Source organism: Tiliqua scincoides, chromosome 4 (assembly GCF_035046505.1).
Source record: "Tiliqua scincoides isolate rTilSci1 chromosome 4, rTilSci1.hap2, whole genome shotgun sequence".
Lineage (NCBI taxonomy): Eukaryota > Metazoa > Chordata > Lepidosauria > Squamata > Scincidae > Tiliqua > Tiliqua scincoides.
The window spans coordinates 28,470,863-28,489,158 of NC_089824.1; the positions used below are offsets into that span (position 1 = coordinate 28,470,863).

Consider the following 18,296-nt stretch of genomic DNA (forward strand, 5'->3'; position numbering starts at 1 on the left):
TGTCTCAGACTGGGCTGTAAGCCTCATTGAACTCCCTGGGGCTTACTTACAAGGAAAAGTCTCTGCAATACGTGCTAGCAAACCTTACAACCCCATCCCATGCGTGTCTACTCAGAAGTCAATCCCATTATAGCCAATGGAGCTTACTCTCAGGTAAGTGTAGCTAGGACAGCAGCCTTAGAACCCCCACATGCCTCCTCAGAAGTAAGTCCCATTACAGTCAACGGAGCTTACTCCCAGGCAAGCATGGCTGGGACTGCAGAGAAGCTGCACGCTGCGCCCTGCTGTTGGGGTGAGACGCTCGCAGGCCGCCCTCGGGAGCAGCCTCTCGCCGCCCCCCGCCCGAGCTCCACGAGCAGACCTGCCCGGGGCCAAGCACAGGGACCGGCGGGCGGCGCCTCACCCAGCGCGCTCTTCCTCTGGGAGGCCCCGCACTGGGCGCAGGCCAAGCGGGAGACGTCGAAGTACTGGGTCCCTTCACAGGCCTGGGGCTGGCGGAAAGGCAGCGAGAAGCTTTGGCCTCCGGCTCGGAAGGGTAGCAGAACCAGCGCCGCGAACAGCCAGCGGCTCAACGTCGCCATGGCTACTGAAGCCTCGGCCCCGCCCACTCTTCACAGCAGCAGCCGCCAATAGGAGCGGGCCACGCCCACTTTCGGCGTCAGCCAATAGGCGCCCTGCGGTCACTGAAATCTCTGCCTACGGAAACAGCAAAGGATCAAAGAGCAGCAAAGGGAAAGAAAGGTGGCTCCTCCCATTGGGACGTTAACAGCAGACGTTCTGTGCAGTGGCTGAGAGACTGACAACACAACTCTGCCCAGGTTTACTCGGGAGTAAATCCCACAACGTTCCAAGGCCTTTGCTCCCTTACCTGGCTGTGTCTAGGTCAAGCGGTGGACCTTTTCACACCTGTAATTGACAGGTAGAACCCAAGCTTATGCTTGTCTACTCAGAAGTAAGCCTCATTACAGTCAATGGGGCTTACTCCCAGGTAAAGTGTGGATAGGGTTGCAGCCGTACTTACCATATAAAGGGACTGTATACAAACCAGAACTGAACAGGTCACTAATAAATGAAAGGGATATGAGAAGCAAACTGTAGGGTTTTAAAGATACTGAGGCTGTAATCCTGCGCACGCTTTACTGGGAGTAAGCCTTGTTGAATACAATGTGAGTTACTTCCAAGTAGACATGCATAGGATTGTGTCCTATGCATTTTATCAGGTTTTTAGACCTTCAACAGTTCCAAAGACATACTTCAGTTTCCTAGCAAGACCCCTGTGGAATAGGGTAGATCAAGCCGGAGCTGACATTTCAAGCTCAGCATCAGGCATTATAGACCCATCAGGAGAACAATATTTTGGACCGTGCAGATCCATTGTATTGACCCTTTCTCAGCCAAAACTTGTCTATAACAAGTAGCTTTCAGTGACTGCTCTATAAGCACCAAACAAAGCAAGACTCACATACAACAACACAGTGAGTGGGAATGATAACATGAAAGTGAGACTCCACATGAACCACATTCCATGTTTGGAACTGATCCAGGCAAGAAACAGTTTTCAGGTAAAGGGGAAGGACCACCAACATCCAAAACAGACACAGCAACCACCTGTCTCTCTAACAGCCTAGTCTGTATGTGTTTTCTTTATTCTTTTCATTTATTAAAGGCCCATTCCAGATTTTCATTATCCCTACCTCAAAGAAACAAAGATTGTTTGGGGTGGGACTTGACTCCCTACATACCTTCCCTAGTGCAGGAAAATTGAAGTTTCTTCACTTGAAGGCCTTTTAGGGCAAAAGAAGCTCTATTTCCATCAATTTCTATAGGAAACCAGCCCTGATCAGATTTTGAGTCAAAATTAAAAAAATAAATAGGGAGCCACAGCCCCAAATTCCCCTTGCATCAGGGTACCCAGACAGAGTGGAGGACAGCATGCCTAGAGTTTAAGCATTCTGTAACAGAGAATTTGAGCAGGTGCAGCTTTTTAAACCTTTCCCTGTTGAGCTGCACCTGCCCAAATTATCTCTTTTATATAATGGTTAAAGGGAGGGGCACTCTGTCCTCCACTGTATCTGGCCACCCTGCATCTAAGACTGATGGCAATTTGCTCCAACACACAGGGCAGGATTTCAACCTTGGGCCAATCTTAATTGTGGTGCTGCTTTCTTCCAAATACTGCCCCTTCATCTCAGGCTAAAATCATGATCTCCACTCTCCTGGGAGTAAGCACCAGTGAATACAATGTAATTTACTTTTGAATAGACCTGCATAGGCTTGGGCTGCAACAAGTTTCCAATGGGAGACTTCACAGCATGCTCCTGTGTTTGGAAACAACTATCTTGCAAAGATTGCTTGTAATAAAGAAATTTATTTTGGGAATACACACAGGCATATATATATATTATACGTATATCATACATGTACATATACTTACATATGTACATGTATATGTACACACACACTTATATATAAATGTACATATACACATATGATTTGTTTATGTATATATAGGTATGTTATATCTATAAAATGTGTGCCGGGCAAAAACGGGTCAATGCAGTGCTCGCCCTGAAAGGGGGCCCCGTGGCGGGGAGCCTTGGATGAGCTCTGACTTCCCGACCAACCGTTTAGCCAGAGGGCACTTCCAGGTCTGTGCGGCCTCCCGGGGTCCTCGTCGAGTCGCCTGATTGGTGGGATCCGGAGCGTCGCGGAACGGCGCGCGCACGCGCAGTTGGTATGCCCGCGGCGCCGGGCTTCTGCGCGTGCGCGGGGCGGTTTGTCTGTTCGTGTCGAAAGAGGGACTGCCATTTTGTGGTCGGGGAGCGCTCTCCGTGCGCGAGGGGGAGGGGAGCAGCCGCTGCCTGCTGGAGCGCCGCGGAGTACGGTGGCGGCCGAGAGGGGACGGAGCTCCCTCGCTCGCCGGCCCTGGTTGGTAGCGCAGCCTTGGAGGGGGGCTGGCCCGGCGTGGAGGCCTCTCTCCCCGGGGCGGGAGTCGGGGAGCGCGGTCGGTGCCGCGGGGGAGGCGGCGCCGTCACCCCAGCCTGCCCTGCAGGGAGAAGCGTGTGCGAGGCCCGTCCAGGTGCCGGAGGCGCGTCTGAGTCTTCGGTCTGGTCCGCAGGTGGCAAAGCAGCGGGGGCTGCCAGGCGCGAGGGAGGACACCGGGGCGCATGTCCCTTGTGGTTCTCTGTGCTCCTTTTTCTCAGTGTGTCGTTAACCTGTGGAACTTCTTGCCACAGGATGTGCTGATGACTTCCGTGTGTGCGGTACGCTCTGCAGGTAGAAAAAGCAGTGCAGGCTGCCAGGTATGAGGCAGAGCACCAGGATGCAGATCTCTTGTGGTCCTCTCTGCTTACTCCCTTCTTTACCCGGCGTGTCATAACCTGTGGAACTCCTTGCCACAGGATGTGCTGATGGCTTCTGTGTGTGCGGTATGCTCTGCAGGTAGAAAAAGCAGGGCAGGCTGCCAGGTGCGAGGGAGAGCACCAGGATGCAGATCTTTTGTGGTCTTCTGTGCTTACTCCCTTCTTTAGCCAGCGTGTCCTAACCTGTGGCACTCCTTGCCACAGGATGTGGTGATGGCACCTGGCCTGGGTGCCTTGCAAAGGAGTTTGGACAGAGTTCTGGAGGAAAAGTCATCACAGGTTTCAAGCCATGCTAGGTCTGTGCAGCCTCCTGGGTTTAGAAGTGGGCTACCTTAGAACACCAGGTGTGACGAGGGAGTGGCACAAGGATGCAGGGGTCTTGTGTGCTCCCTTCTTTACCTAGTGTGTAATTAACCTGTGGAACTCCTTGCCGCAGCATGTAGTGGTGGCATCTCTCCCAGATGCTTTTAAAAGGGGATTGGACAGATTTTGGTGGAAAGTCCATCACAGGTTACAAACCGTGACGGGTATGTGCAACCTCTTGGTTTTAGAAGTCGGCCACCTCAGGTGCAAGGGAGCGGCATCGGGATGGAGGTCTGTTGGTCTTGTGCGCTCCCTGAGGCATCTGGTGGACCATTGTGAGATACAGGAAGCTGGACTGGATGGGCCTTGGGCTCGATCCAGTGGGACTCTTTCTATGTTCCAGGCTTGCCTTGGTTAAGGGGCGTGTTCAAAAACTACGTCAACAATTCTTTTATTTCCCCCTGTCGATTTGGTGTATTGGCAAATGGAAACATCTCGGAACACAAGTGATCTCTTGAAGCTGCTACTCCAGGGAAACGTATTGGACTGCACCAAACTGGCACAAGTGGCCAAAAAAATAACCACTCAGGACTAAGCAAATGCAACTTTGCTCAGAACCTGTTTTATAAACAAGAATTTGCCTGTTCTTGGCTACCTTGCAAATGTTGTTTGGAGTTCTGATGCCTTGCAGCCAGCATTCACGTGGAAATACAGTGCTGGTTGTTCCTGTAGAAGTTCCTCATGAGGGCATGTTTTCTGTCCTCTTCACATTCTCTATTTGTATCAGAGTACATTATGTACTGTCTTCATGCCAAGCTCATGTTCACTGAAGTTGTGCCAACGTACCCAGGAATTCTGCTACGCGCTGCTTTCTAGAGGGGAATTGGATCCCTCTTGGTGGACGGAAGGACCATGAAAAAAAGGCATTGCAACAATAATATTAACATAACTTTCCTTATGAGAATGACATATGGCTAAAATGTGTGTCAAATGATTTTTAACCAGAAACAGCCATTCTGTGGGCAAACCACTTCTTGCATTCCAACACTGTCACTTCAGCAGAGCAACTCTGGAAGTTTTATTTGGCTGCACAGATCTCATCTAAACAGCCTAGTTAGATTTTGAAGGCTGTATCGCTCATTAGATGTTTTGTTACTTTGTCAGCTTTTGTAACTCGTATAGATCTAATAGGTCTTGCTTGTAACTAGGAGTTGCTTCTAAGGTAATCAGTTTTGCCTTTCATTGAAGGCCAAATGTTCTTGTCACATGATTGGGGTCTGTGTGCTTAGTTTCTCAGTTATAACTAGCAGCTGTGCTGAAATCACAGTTGGGGGATATGCCCTTCAGCACTGTGTCCCCTGATCTGGAATCTCTGCCCTACTTATTGCCTTTTTTTAAAGGAAAAGAGCTTCCATTAAAGCCTGTTACTGTGTTTTGTGGCACTCTGCTGAGGACTATTTTTGATAGGAAATAACCACCTAAACCTTGAGTTAAAAGTTCTCCACAAAATTTTTTGTAGCTTGTATACTGTGCCATTTAAAAGATCAGCCCTGGAATTGAATTTTGTACATGGTCACTGTTAGAGTTTGGAGAAATAATTTTCTTAACGTTTGCGCAATGTGTGTCTAAAAGGTTTCAGAATGACTGAAAGATCTACAGGGCACTGAAGAAATTTGTAGGATCATCATTGAGAAAGGTGTGGAATACACAGTACAAGATGCGTAAAAAGTATGGAATATATTGCCAGAATAGTATTTTCCTGAAAGAATTGATACAGAGATCTACTTCATTGGCTTCTTGGACACTAGTTTTCGCTAATGCTGCGAAATAAGGAAAATATGATTTTCCTGTGTAAGAATATGAAGTTGTCTTTCTAAAAAAAATTATTCTGAAATGAAATGGATTGATACTGCTGGTTGAAAAAGGGGATCAGGCAATGTTTACCCTAGCATATCCCAACAGTACTTTTATAGTGTCTGTACACAGTATACCAGTGGTTCTCAGACTTTTAGCACAGGGATCCACTTTTAAGAATGAGAATCTGTCAGGACCCACTGGAAGTGATGTCATGACCAGAAGTGGCATAATCAAGCAGGAATATTTTTAACAATCCTAAGCTGCAATCCTACCTGCATTTATCCAGGAGTAAGTTCCGTTTAGTATCATTGTTAAAATAGTAGTCTGTTAATAGTACAGAGCTGTAACATTTCCCCAGATGCAGTCACATACCATGGAAGCATCCAGTCTAATATATTGAAAATAAAATATTGAAATGAATGGGAACCCACCTGAAATTGGCTCATGACCCACCTAGTGGGTCCTGACCCACAGTTTGAGAAACACTGCCGTAGGCGGTATGTACAGCAGGGATGTGCTCAAAGCACCGAGCCCGACTTGCGAGTTGAGTTATGAGTCAGTGACCCAATGACTCGACTTGCAGTTCATAACATGCACCTGTCGTGACTCTCAAAAAATTTTGAGTCACGAGTCTCTTTTAGCCCTTCCCAAAAAACTTAAGCCTTCGTCCTCCCCTCAACCCCTCACTTCCTGGAACCTACCTACCTTTCCAATACATCTGTTGTTACCACTGGTGGACGTTACCTGTCCCCACTCCGCTGGCATGCCTCCTCCCTCTGCCTCTCTCTGGACTGCTTCCCCCCACACTTACACTTCTGCTACCTGGTGGTCTGCATGACCGCCAAGTGGTGGAACTCAGGTGCTTCACTGGCTTTATGGCCCACAAATGTGCCTTATGGCAGCAGCAGTGTACACCAGCGGTAGGCCAGTTCATGATTTTTAGGATTGAGGAAAATTGTGCTGTATATTTGCAATTGAAAAAGACTAGGAGCAATTTTTTTTCTTAAGTGAAATTTGAAAAAAAGTTTGTTCCATATACATAAGCACATTTTGTACTGTCAATTCTGCATCTTTTCCATGATGATATCACATATAATATATTATGGATCTCTTCTAGTAACTGAAACCTCTGAGACCCAAACTGAAAAGTGTGAAATGAATGTCCCCGAACTCTTGCAGTGACCATGTACAAAATTTAAGGGCTATGCCTTCAAATATCTTTCTGCAAAAACTTGCAGGAAATTTTGGGAAGACCTTTTACCAGAGTCTTAGGTGCGGGATTGGAAAGAAAAAAAGAGCAGATGTTATAATCTAGGGTTAGTAAGAAACTAATTTTCAAAGTGGTTTTTTTGTGTGTTTGGTTTGGTTTGAAACTTTGGTTTCAAAGTGGATTTTTTTTTGTTTGCCTTGTGGTTTATTTTTTCCTTGCCTTGGGAAACTGAAAGTGGTGTGAGAAGGACTCTCTTCTCTTATGGCTCATTTGCTGAGGTTATGATGATATCGGGGAAAAATTTCTGACGGTAAGGGCAGTAGGGAAGTGGACTCTCCCTCACTGGAGATATTCAAGCAGAGGCTCAACAAGCACCTTTTGGAGATGCTCTAGGAGGATTCCTTGATACAGGCAGGGGGTTGGACTAGATGACCTACTAGGTACCTTTCCACTCTGTTTCTATGATTATCATTATTATTAATCCGCTTTAATTGATTGTAAGCCACTTTGAGCACTTCCTGTTGGGAGGGGAAAGGTGGTATAAAAATATTTTAAATCAAAATAAGTAGTCATGCAGAGGAGGGAGAAACAAATAAAATTCTCCCACAGCAGTTCAGGTCGGGCTTTGCTTGGCTGCTGTTTACTTTTCAAAAAGGAAGCATGCAAGCCCCAGTTTCATACTGTCTAGTTTGGACTACAGCTTGGACTCCAGATGCAACTAAAAACTCACCTTGCAGCAGGCTCTAGAGTCTAGATGATTGTTAGTTCTCCTATCCTGTATGTGGCAATTCTTTTACCCCATGGCTTTTGTGGAAAATTTGAGATCCTCAGGAACGTTTAGAAAATCTTCCTTGCACTGTGGTGTTGTACTGGGTTCTGCATAAAGAGTTGCAAAGCTGTTGGATTGAGCGTTTTGTGCACTGAAGTTATCTTTTAAGATTATTGGAATGCACAATTGATTGCAGTAGGATATAGATAGGAACTGATTGAACAAGTGGATCAGATTGAAAGTCTTTTTGAGAACAGTTGCAGTTTCCAGGATGGTTCTAGGCACTTCATAGAATTCAAGTGTTTTAAGTTTCAGTCTTTGACTTTTTAGACACTTGCCTCAGTTACAAAAGACTTGAGCTCTACTTTTTCGTCAGTGGAACATTTTAAGTTTAAATATGTTGCTTTTTACCACTAAAGAATAGATTGTTTTGCAGCTAAATATGCAATTTTGTGCAGACTTAGCTCCATAGTACTCTGTGGAATTAACTTCTGGATAAATGTGCCTGGGATTGGGTTGCATAGTTTTCAGTTGTTTTGCCTTAAGTATTTTTTGGATCTTGTGAAATAAACGATTTGGTCTGTACATTAGGTACACTTGACTTTTGTGATGTAGTCATGTTCTGGATGTTGGAGAGGTTAATGTATACCGGATTTAAAAAAATCTGGAGGAATGACAAGCATTTACAGGAAAATTGGAATGAGCATGATCTGTATATTTCCGGAATTTCTGCATTCTGGATTTTTTTAAATATATTATCATCTTTGTGGTGCAGAGTGCAGTTGCTGGTGAACATATTCCCACTTTCTTTGGATGCAAAAGGATTTCAGAAGAAGTGGACATCTCTGTCTTTGTGCGGCCTTCATCATTCAAGGACTCCAGAAACTGGGGTTTTCAGCATTTTCAATTCTGTGGGGATCTATTGAAGACTAATCTCACCTTACTTGCATTGCTTGATGACATTGGCTTTAATATTCGGATGTTATTACATCCTCCTAAAAGGAACACATGAGTCATGTGTCCTCATGGTTGATGATATCATTTTCTTCCTGGCATGAAGATAGAAGGAAATATTAAGCAACCAATTTTGATTTCTTTAATACGTTGTTAACAGTAATGCAATTGGCCATTAATTATGTTTCGTTTTCTTTCCACAGTTAAATTGATTTCACAGGCATTATCACGCTTTCCAGGCAAAAACAGGTAAGCTTCTAAGCTTATTGTTTCTGAGTATTGTCCAAAACAATGGCCTTTTCTCACTGTCTGGAAAAGAAGATATGCAGATGATCCAACTGATTCCACCCTAATAACACGGAAAGACTCAGCCATGTGAAAAAAAACTGTGGTGTTAAAGGATGAATGAACTTACTTCATTATGAAGTAGGCTTGGTCGAGCATGATGTCTGAAAACTTAATAGACATAGGTGCCAGTTGCTGTAAAGTGGTAAACCATCTTTGGTTGCTAATCTTTCTAGACTTTTGATATCGAGTAGCAAGAACTTGGGACCAGAGTTGCTCTCTGTTTTAATTTCCACACAGAATTTCTGATACGGTATATACACATACTATGTATACTGTGAAAGTTTCATATAGGGAGTAGAAAGAGTGATGTTTAAACTTTTGACGGTGCTGCTTTTTATGATTGGAAATAGTGGAACTTGGCAAAACTTCACATTGAACAGTTTGGTATTCTTAGATTTTAGATTAAAGCTTCTTGTGATTCTGAACTGAGAAGTTTTTTTGAATTTGAATACCTTGATCAAGGCAGGGCTGTTTGTTTTTAAATGGTATAGCTTGAGGTATAGCATTTTTTTACAGTGTAAGGGCTTGCCATCATGTATACCTTTTTCTCCACAGGTGATTTTGCTGTGGGTTGAGCTCAGAATGGCTGTAGTCATCCGTTTACAGGGACTTCCTGTTGTTGCGGGGTCTGCAGATATTTGCCATTTCTTCTCAGGATTGAATATTCCTGATGGAGGTATACATATTATTGGAGGAGAAAGTGGGGAAGCTTTTATTATATTTGCAACAGATGAAGATGCAAGACAAGCAATGAGCTGTTCAGGAGGATTTATCAAGGATTCATCTGTCAAGCTCTTTCTAAGCAGCAAGACAGAAATGCAACATATAATAGAAATTAGTAGGAAAAGATTTGATCGTGATGGAAGAGAAACAATACCTGGATCTAGACGGACAGGTTCTAACTCAGGAGGATCTGGAGCTGGGAACCTTTCAAATTTAGTGGCAGCTATTAAAAAAGGAATAAGTAAATCTAGCTATGGTTCTTTGGATGCCTTGGAGGACAAATTCCATTTGAGTGGCTCACAAAACAGTGATACAGATCTTGCAAAATCAAATTATGAGAAGTCCGGGCAAGAGTCAGATAATTTGTATTTATTTGTACGTGGTATGCCTTATTCTGCAACAGAGAATGATGTATACGCTTTCTTTTCTGGATTACAAGTTGTCAGTGTGATCATGTTAAAAAACGAAGACGGTCAACAGAATGGGGACGGAATGGTAAAATTCGCTACAGCAAGTGATGCCATGAAAGGGCGGCAGCGTAATCGGGAATATATGGGTTCAAGATTTTTAAAAGTGTATCCTTCTAAAGAAGTTACATGGATTAAATATGGTGGAAGGATAGATGAAAAGGTGGACCGTCATTTTGATGACGAGCATGTATCTCATTTAAACAAAGAACGTTATTCTTCAAGCAGAGACCATTCTTCAAGAAGAGACTCAAGCTATTTGTCCTCAAGAAAATACTCCCATTCAAGATCTCCTCCGAGAAGGGTTATGACATGCTCTTGTTCAAGGTCTCCTCCTAGAAGGGCTATGGCATGCTCGCGTTTAAGGTCTCCTCCAAGAAGGGCTATGGCACGCTCCCGTTCAAGGTCTCTGAGAAGGACTATGGCACGCTCCCATTCGAGGTCTCCACCGAGGAGGGTTATGGCACGCTCCCGTTCAAGGTCTCCACCGAGGAGGGTTATGGTACACTCCCGTTCAAGGTCTCCTCCAAGGAGGGCAATGGCACGCTCCCGTTCAAGGTCCTTAAGGAGGGCTACGGTACACTCCCATTTAAGGTCTCCACCAAGGAGGGGTACGGCACACTCCCGTTCAAGGTCTCCTCCAAGGTGGTCTATGGCGCACTCCCGTTCACCTCGCTCTGGTTCAAGCCAATCTCATTTGCAATATAACGAGGAGTATTATATACATATTAAAAATCTGCCAGCTGCTGTTGAGAAGAGAGATTTGAGAGTGTTCTTTGGAGAACTGGATGTAACTAGCCAACAGGTTATATTCTTGAGATCGCACGAAAATGAAAAAAAGGAGGCATTTGTGATGTTCAGATCTAAGACAGAATATAGGATGGCACAAAACTATCACAAGAATGTTTTGTTTGGTCAATCAGTTTATATTTTTCCCATTTCTAAAAAAATGATGTTAGAAGTACTTGAATCTTCTGAAGCCAATAGATCACCAGAAAGACATCACCACGTAAGAGAAAAATGTAATCGAGATGGATATTCTGGCCCAAAGACATGCGTATATATAAGAAACTTTCCATTTGATGTGACAAATGTTGAGGTGCAGAAGTTCTTTGCAGGATTTAATATTGATGACAGTGATATTCATTTACTTTATGATGACAAAGGAATTGGACTGGGAGAAGCATTGGTCAAATTTAGATCTGAAGACCAAGCCCAGAAAGCTGAAAGTTTAAATCGCCGGCGGTTTTTGGGAACAGAGGTACTACTAAGATGCATTCCTGAGGAACAAATGCAGGAGTTTGGTATTAATGTTTCATCAAACAAGATGCAGGATCACTTCCATGTTTATGACCGAGGTGAACAATTTTGTCCTGTTGGCTCTCAGGGACCAGCCATGCAGGGAAACATAAGGCCTCTATCGTATAATCAACCATCTGAAAATTTCATCTGCTCCCCTGATGGTTATAGAGGACCTCCTCCCTTTGCAGAATTTGGTGGACCAGGAATTTCTGGTGGCTTTCCAGATGGCTGTTTTTTGCCTAACTCTAATTTTACTGGTGGCTCAGATAGCATCACGCTGATCAGGTTAAAGAATATTCCATTTCGGGCTTCCCCAAATGAAATTTTGGATTTCTTTCATGGCTATAAAGTCATACCAGAATCTATTTCTATCCAGCACAATGATTATGGAATGCCTTCTGGGGAAGCAGTACTTGCCCTAGTAAATTATAGTGAGGCTATGGCTGCTATTAATGAACTAAACGATAGACCTTTTGGTCAACGTAAAGCTAAGTTAAGCTTGATGTAGATAAAGGAATGTACAGGAAGCAAAAAATGTACAGTAGCAGTACATGGAAAATTAGATCCACACTTTTGTTGGTGGAAAATTGGGGGAAAATGTAATTATTTGTAAAAAGCGATGCTTGATCTCATGTACAACTTGTTTTGCCGAAGTTTTAGAAGATTTTTTTTACAAGCTTAATGTAAAAATGAAAACACGATATTAAATAGCATGTTGTATAGTTCTATTCCTTCCATGGTTGCCTGTGTATTTGCAGTTCATGTAAATGGGCTGTTGAGTGTAATACATCTGCATCTTTCAAGCTATTAGTAAGCCAAGGTTCTAAGTTCTCCTTGTATATTACTAACAAATTTACCCATAAATTCTTGCATTTTTACCCTTTGTTTAGGGGCAACTTGAATAGTTTTCTTAATGTCAGTTTACCATTTCTTTTAAAATAAATGTACATAAACAGAAAGATGTTGATGGTTTCTTGTGAATTCCTGATTTACATGTAATGCCTGTTGACACCAACAACAGTCCAGCATATTGGTTATAGGAAAACAAACTGTCTACAGAGCGTACAGATTATACATTTGAGAGAAAATACGTTGATTTTATTGGATAGCATAAAAAGGACTTTTTTAAACCTGATGATTGGGTTTGTCTGTGGAATTTAAAGGAACTGGTGTTGCCAATAATTAGAGGTGTTTGTTTCTGTTGAGTAAGATAGGATTACATTCTAAGTCTTACTGAACACATTGGGCTTACTTCTGAATAAAATAGATAATACTGTTTTCAAACACCTCTACCAGTAACCCAAATAAGGGTTAAAAATGACAAGGTCAGTAAGTTGTGCATGATGTGAGGGTGGGTGATAGTCACCTTCCTTGAAGTTACAGGGCTCTGTCTAGCCAGTGCCTTTGACTGTGACTGTCTAGAAACCCCACTTGTACCACTTTCAGTTCTGCAAGGGGCAGATCATAATCATACATAATCAATAAATTAGCAGTGTTAGTGGCTTGTGTTCAAAAAGGCCAAGAAACATGCTTTCCTGACTAAGTTTTCCAAACTTTACAATACCAGCGGCTGAGAGTGCTCAATACTAAAACAAATTAACACCCTGTTTTTGAAGCTCAAGAAAGAAGAAACAGTTCAGAGGATGCAGGAAGGACCTTTGGAGTTGTGAGTATAAGGAAGAAAGAGCTATTGGAATGGGACTGCAAGTGACTTGGAGTGCATGTAAGGCCTATGTCATAAGGGGAATTTTCTTCCCAGAAAGTTTAGCTACCAAGATCTTGGTTAACATCCTGTTGTTTTTAAAGAAATTGAAAGCTATACCATTCCCTCTCACCATGTACAATGCTATCTTCTGTGCTATTTTTAAATGTAATTTTAGTACCTTTTACTCTTTACAATAGTGGTTCTCAAACTGGTGGTTTGCAACCCACCAGTTCATGTAACGCTTTCCCTGTCTCTTCTTTTTTTTAAAATATATTTTATTTATTCATTACAGATACAGGAAAAGAAATAGGTTTAACTTTGGGTAGGGTACAACACAGGTTACACATAAGGTTTGGCCCCAGATTCCAACATACATCATTCAGTTAACACAGAAAAAACACAATAATCATCAATACAAAGGTTCACATATTTATCAATATAAAAAATTGATTTTTACGAAACATTCAATTTTATCTAAATTTATCTACCCAATCATAAAAAAACTTCCAATATTTTCTCACTCTATCTAAATCTCTCATTCTTTGTTAAAACATCCATTTCTGCTACTTCATAAATTTTATCTATTAAATCTTTCATTGGCACATCTATAGATTTCCATTTTTGCGCAAACAATATTCTTGCCGCTGTAACAATATGTACAATAAGATGTTTCTTAGATTGGTCTTTAATTTCTGATGTCACATTTAGGAGGAATATTTCTGGTTTAAATGGTAATGCACAATGCAATATCTCTTGCAACACTTTATGTATCATTTTCCAATATTTTTTTGCTTTTTCGCATGTCCACCACATATAATAAAAAGTTCCTTCTAGCTCATTACATTTCCAACACTTATTTGATAACCCAGAGTACATTTTTGCTAACTTCTCTGGTGTTAAATACCATCTATAGAACATTTTATATAAATTCTCTTTAAAAGACACTGCTTTAGTTATCTTAATATTTGTATTCCAAATTTGATTCCAATCATCCATTGATATATTATATCCAAAAGTTTTTGCCCAACGCACCATTGCATCTTTAACTATCTCATCTTCCATTCTCATCTCCAGGAGAAAACTGTACATTTTTCTTATATACTTCCCCTCATCAATCAAAAATATTTTATCAAAACTTGTATCTTCTTCATATAGACCTATTTTTTTGGTCTTCTCGTAATCTTGTTCTTATTTGCATTTCATTCCACCAGTCCAGCTTTATTCCTTTCTCTTCTAATTCAGACTTACTTAAAATCTCCCCTTTATTATTCAGCAACTCACTGTATGGTTTATTTTGATCCTTTTTAATCCAGTTTGGATTGGTTGCTATTTCGAGCAGTTTTATCCATCTAGGTAATTTAAAATATATCTTATATTTTATCTGATCCCATATCCAAGTTAAGGATGTTCTTAAAATGTGTTGTTTAAAATATCCATGCTGTTTAACTTTATCATAAAAGAGGAATGCATGCCAGCCTATTTGTAAATTGAATGCTTCCAGTGTTAAAATTTTTGCGTTCAATAAAAGTCTCCAATCTTTTATCCAGTTTAAGGCTGCTGCTTGATAATATAATTCCCAGTCTGGTAGTCCAAATCCTGCTCTTTTTTAATCTTCTTGCAATAATTCTTATTCTCGGTTTTTTACCTTGCCAGGCAAATTTTGTAGTAATTTTGTTCATTTCTTCAAAAAATGATCTCTTCAAAATAATCGGGATAGTCTGAAATAAAAACATTAATTTTGGTAATATTTTCATTTTCAATAAAGCTATTCTTCCTATTAGAGATAGTTGCAGTTTATTATATTTCTCCAAATCTTTTTTTATTTCTTTCATTAATTTGATATAATTGTCTTCCATTAATGTACTTGTCTTTTTTGTAATTGTAATTCCTAGATATTTTACTTTGTTTGTTATGTGTAATCCAAATGCCTTTAATCGTTCTATATCATTGTCTTTTATGTTTTTAAGTATCATTTTGGTCTTCTGGTAATTTATTTTTAAACCTGCTACTTCTCCATATTGTTTAAGTCTTCTATCAAAAATTCCATGGAGTTGAGTGGATCTTCCAAAATAAATACCAGATCATCTGCAAACGCTTGTAATTTATATTTTTCACTTTTAATTTTGAGCGGTTTCACCCTATCATCTTCTCTTATTACATTATTCAGTATTTCTAATGTCAAGATAAACAACAATGATGAAAGTGGACAACCTTATCTTACTCCTTGTTGAATATTAATCTCGTCAATTCTCCATTTACTCTTATCCTTGCTTTCTGGTCTGAATATAATACTTGTATCATCTTAATAAATACAACATCCTATTGTTTTTTTTTTAAGAAATTTAAGCTATACCTTTCCCTCTCACCATATACAATGCTATCTTCTGTGCTATTTTTAAATGTAATTTTAGTACCTTTTGCTCTTTACAATAGTGGTTGCAACCCACCAGTTGCAATAACTCTTTCCCTGTCCCTTTAAGGAAACGCTTTCCCTGTCTCTTTAAGGGCTGGGGGAAGAGGACAGAAAGGAAGCAATCCCAGAATAAATACTGTGGGGAATCATCATTCATTTCTGAAACTATGTGAAAGTGTAGTCTGATTAGGAGAGGATGGAAGACAGCAGGATTTCCCTATGCAAAATGGGATCATCAATACATGGGATTTGGCTCTCAAAAGCAAAACAGAGAAACTTGCTTACATGCAATGAAGAAATGTTTCACTGAGGACATGATATTGCATGTTACGTCAACCTATTCTAGGTTCAACTGTTGAATACACATACCAAGAGTGCATGCTGCCCACTGAGATGAGTGTGATCAAGAGGCAATCCTTGGCAAAATAAGCAATTATGTGGCACTTGTTTACAAGAGGCGACTTTAGAGGCAACTAAACAGCCACCGGGTAGATGGGACTCATCAGCTTGGAAAGGCAGCTCATCTGAGAGAAGGAAAACTCTGATCCCAAACCTCCACTGCCTTGTGGCTACATCCAGTTGTGGAAAAGGCTTCAGGAGTCAACCTCGAGGCAAAATCCGGAGGCAGAGTCCCTGAGGCAGTTCATGGCTGAACACAGTCCCGTTCTGGCAACTCCTGCGACGCCGCTGGAACCAACCGTATTGGCCTCTGCCTTTCCATTGGACCATTTCAGCGACGTGGAGAGGGGGGATTTGCTGCATGGGTAACAGCCTATCCTCCATACCTACTTTACCCAGGCTTCGCGCACTGGAGAGGACACTGTTCCAGAACCACCATTCAGAGCGTGACACCATAGTCTTCCGAGACTGAAGGATGCCAACAGCAGGGGTGGTGGTGAACTGTGTTGTAAAAAAATAATTTTTTAAAAATTTTTTAATACCTTTATTGGCATATAAACAGGTAAACAAAATTACAACAGTCACTAAAAGAATAGACATGATGGGGAGGGGAGATGGGAAATGATTCAAGAAAAGAGGGAAAAAGAGAAAGGAGTTCAGGAAAGGGGGATATTTTAATAATTTGGGATAGAAAACTGGCAACTGCTATGGTAATGTTTGCCTGATTGTCACTTAGCAAAACAAAAAAGGGATCAATAAATGGGCTAGTAGGATGCTGTAAAAAGGGATCCAAATACAGCTATCTGAGTGAACAATGCGCTGGACAATGGATTAGGATATGCTCAAGTGTGTCCGGTTCGAGATGACAGAAGGAGCATAATCTGCAGTTCCGAGGAATGCAGGAGAATCTGCCAAGATGATACGAGGAGGGGAAAATATTAAAACGCGCGAGCATAAAAGCCCTTCTAAGGGAGGGATTTATTAGGGTATCAAAATATTTAGAGGGCTGACCTGGTAAAGAGCAGAAACCAAAAGAAAGAGGGGAACATACTGGGTTAAGATCAGCAGAAAGAGAGGTAAATTCAGCTTCCCAGAGCCTGGTTTGGATTAGCTTATAGGTGCTGTTAATATCTAGGCCCGCTAAAGATTCCAAAGGAAGATCTAGGGAGTTCAATTTGGAATCGATATTATGAAACCAGTGAGACAAAAAGGGGTCTCTTAACAGGTCATTAAGAAGGAAGTCAGATGGAAGGGACAAATGGAGTCGGAGCCAGAATTTAAGCGTTATAGCCCATGCTATGGTTGAGGGGAGGTGGACTCCCAACTCGAGAGTCAGCATTGCTAACCGGATGGAGTTTGGGACTCCGAGAATCCTCCTAAAAAATACGGCCACAACTCGGTCCAGAGTGCTGTTGGCTACTGTAACCCATATGGGGACGCCATATAATAGTTGGGCCACGATCTTGGCTCTGAAGATCTGAAGGGCGGCAGGCACAAACTGGTCACCAGTGCTATAATGGAACCGAGTAATCGTCTTAAGGTGATGATGCGAGGTGGCAATAGCTAACTTCCTATGGGCCACCCAAGTTAATCGATAAAGGGAAAGTAGGCCAAGATATTTGAAAGTGGGGACTTGCTCGTGGATGGAGTGGCCAACCCTGCAGGTCGATGGGGACCAAGATTTTGAGTATACTAGCATTTTGGTTTTGTTGGCGTTGATGGTCAGGTCATTGGATGTGCAATAATCCTGGAAAATAGTGAGGGATTGATGAAGTCCAGATTTGGTTAGTGAAAGGAGAACTGCATCATCCGCATACAGTAAAAGGGGTACAGGAACACCATTAAGGGCAGGGGGAGAGACCCTTTGGTTGGAGAAGTAGGAGGGAAGATCAGATAGGAAAAGGTTAAAAAGTGAAGGGGCTAGGATGCAACTCTATTTTAATTGCAGTCAATTAAAAATAGGATAAATCCTAGAAGTTCTGTTTAACAAGGTGTGGGGGCGGGGGTGGTGAACTGTGTTGTAAAGACTTACAGGCATCTATCACAAGTGAAGCAGTACAGACTTGGAGCCAGGCCAGCCATAAGGAAAGGTAAGATCAGCAGCATCATGACAGAAGAATACAGGTAGCACCCTGCACCAATCAACTGCCTCACCTAGTTCCCATTTGCCCCTTCACCTCTTCCTCTTCTCTCTGCAACATTATTGTTTTTAACAGTGCTGCAGAACAGGAAATCCCACTTCCGCTTCTCTAGGCTTATTTGTTCTGTCCTGCTCTGTTGTGTTATTTTAAAACAGAGCAGAGTGAGAACGAAACAACAAAAAAGGTGGAGGAAATAGGTAGCAGATGCAATACTGATTTCTATCCAGGAAGACTACTGCTACTCCCTTTCTAGCCTCCTTTCCACATGCAGGGAAGGGGTGTGCTAAGATGACTGTTGCAGTTGTCACTATCATCTTGCCCTTGCTTATGGAGGAGGAGGCAG

The 18,296-nt window shown here is 42.0% G+C and overlaps 2 protein-coding genes across 3 annotated transcripts in view; one reads left to right on the forward strand and one right to left on the reverse strand.

Moving 5' to 3' along the window:
• Positions 1 to 611, reverse strand: part of TMEM67 (transmembrane protein 67) — a 39,579-nt gene extending 38,968 nt beyond the window's left edge. The window contains exon 1 of the mRNA XM_066625707.1: positions 404 to 611. Within this exon, the coding sequence (XP_066481804.1) occupies positions 404 to 581 (178 nt within the window). The 5' untranslated portion in view covers positions 582 to 611. The remainder of the gene's footprint in view (positions 1 to 403) is intronic.
• Positions 612 to 2,801: 2,190 nt separating this feature from the next.
• Positions 2,802 to 12,254, forward strand: LOC136647964 (RNA-binding protein 12B-like). 2 transcript variants are annotated; one of them, XM_066623869.1, is made up of 3 exons: positions 2,802 to 2,928; positions 8,659 to 8,704; positions 9,359 to 12,254. In XM_066623869.1, the coding sequence occupies exon 3, from the start codon at positions 9,386 to 9,388 to the stop codon at positions 11,801 to 11,803; it is 2,418 nt and encodes an 805-aa protein (XP_066479966.1). In that variant the 5' UTR covers positions 2,802 to 2,928; positions 8,659 to 8,704; positions 9,359 to 9,385; the 3' UTR covers positions 11,804 to 12,254. The 2 variants fall into 2 exon arrangements, with proteins under 2 accessions (XP_066479966.1, XP_066479965.1); XM_066623868.1 differs by having other exon boundaries at positions 8,659 to 12,254.
• Positions 12,255 to 18,296: the final 6,042 nt, after the last annotated feature.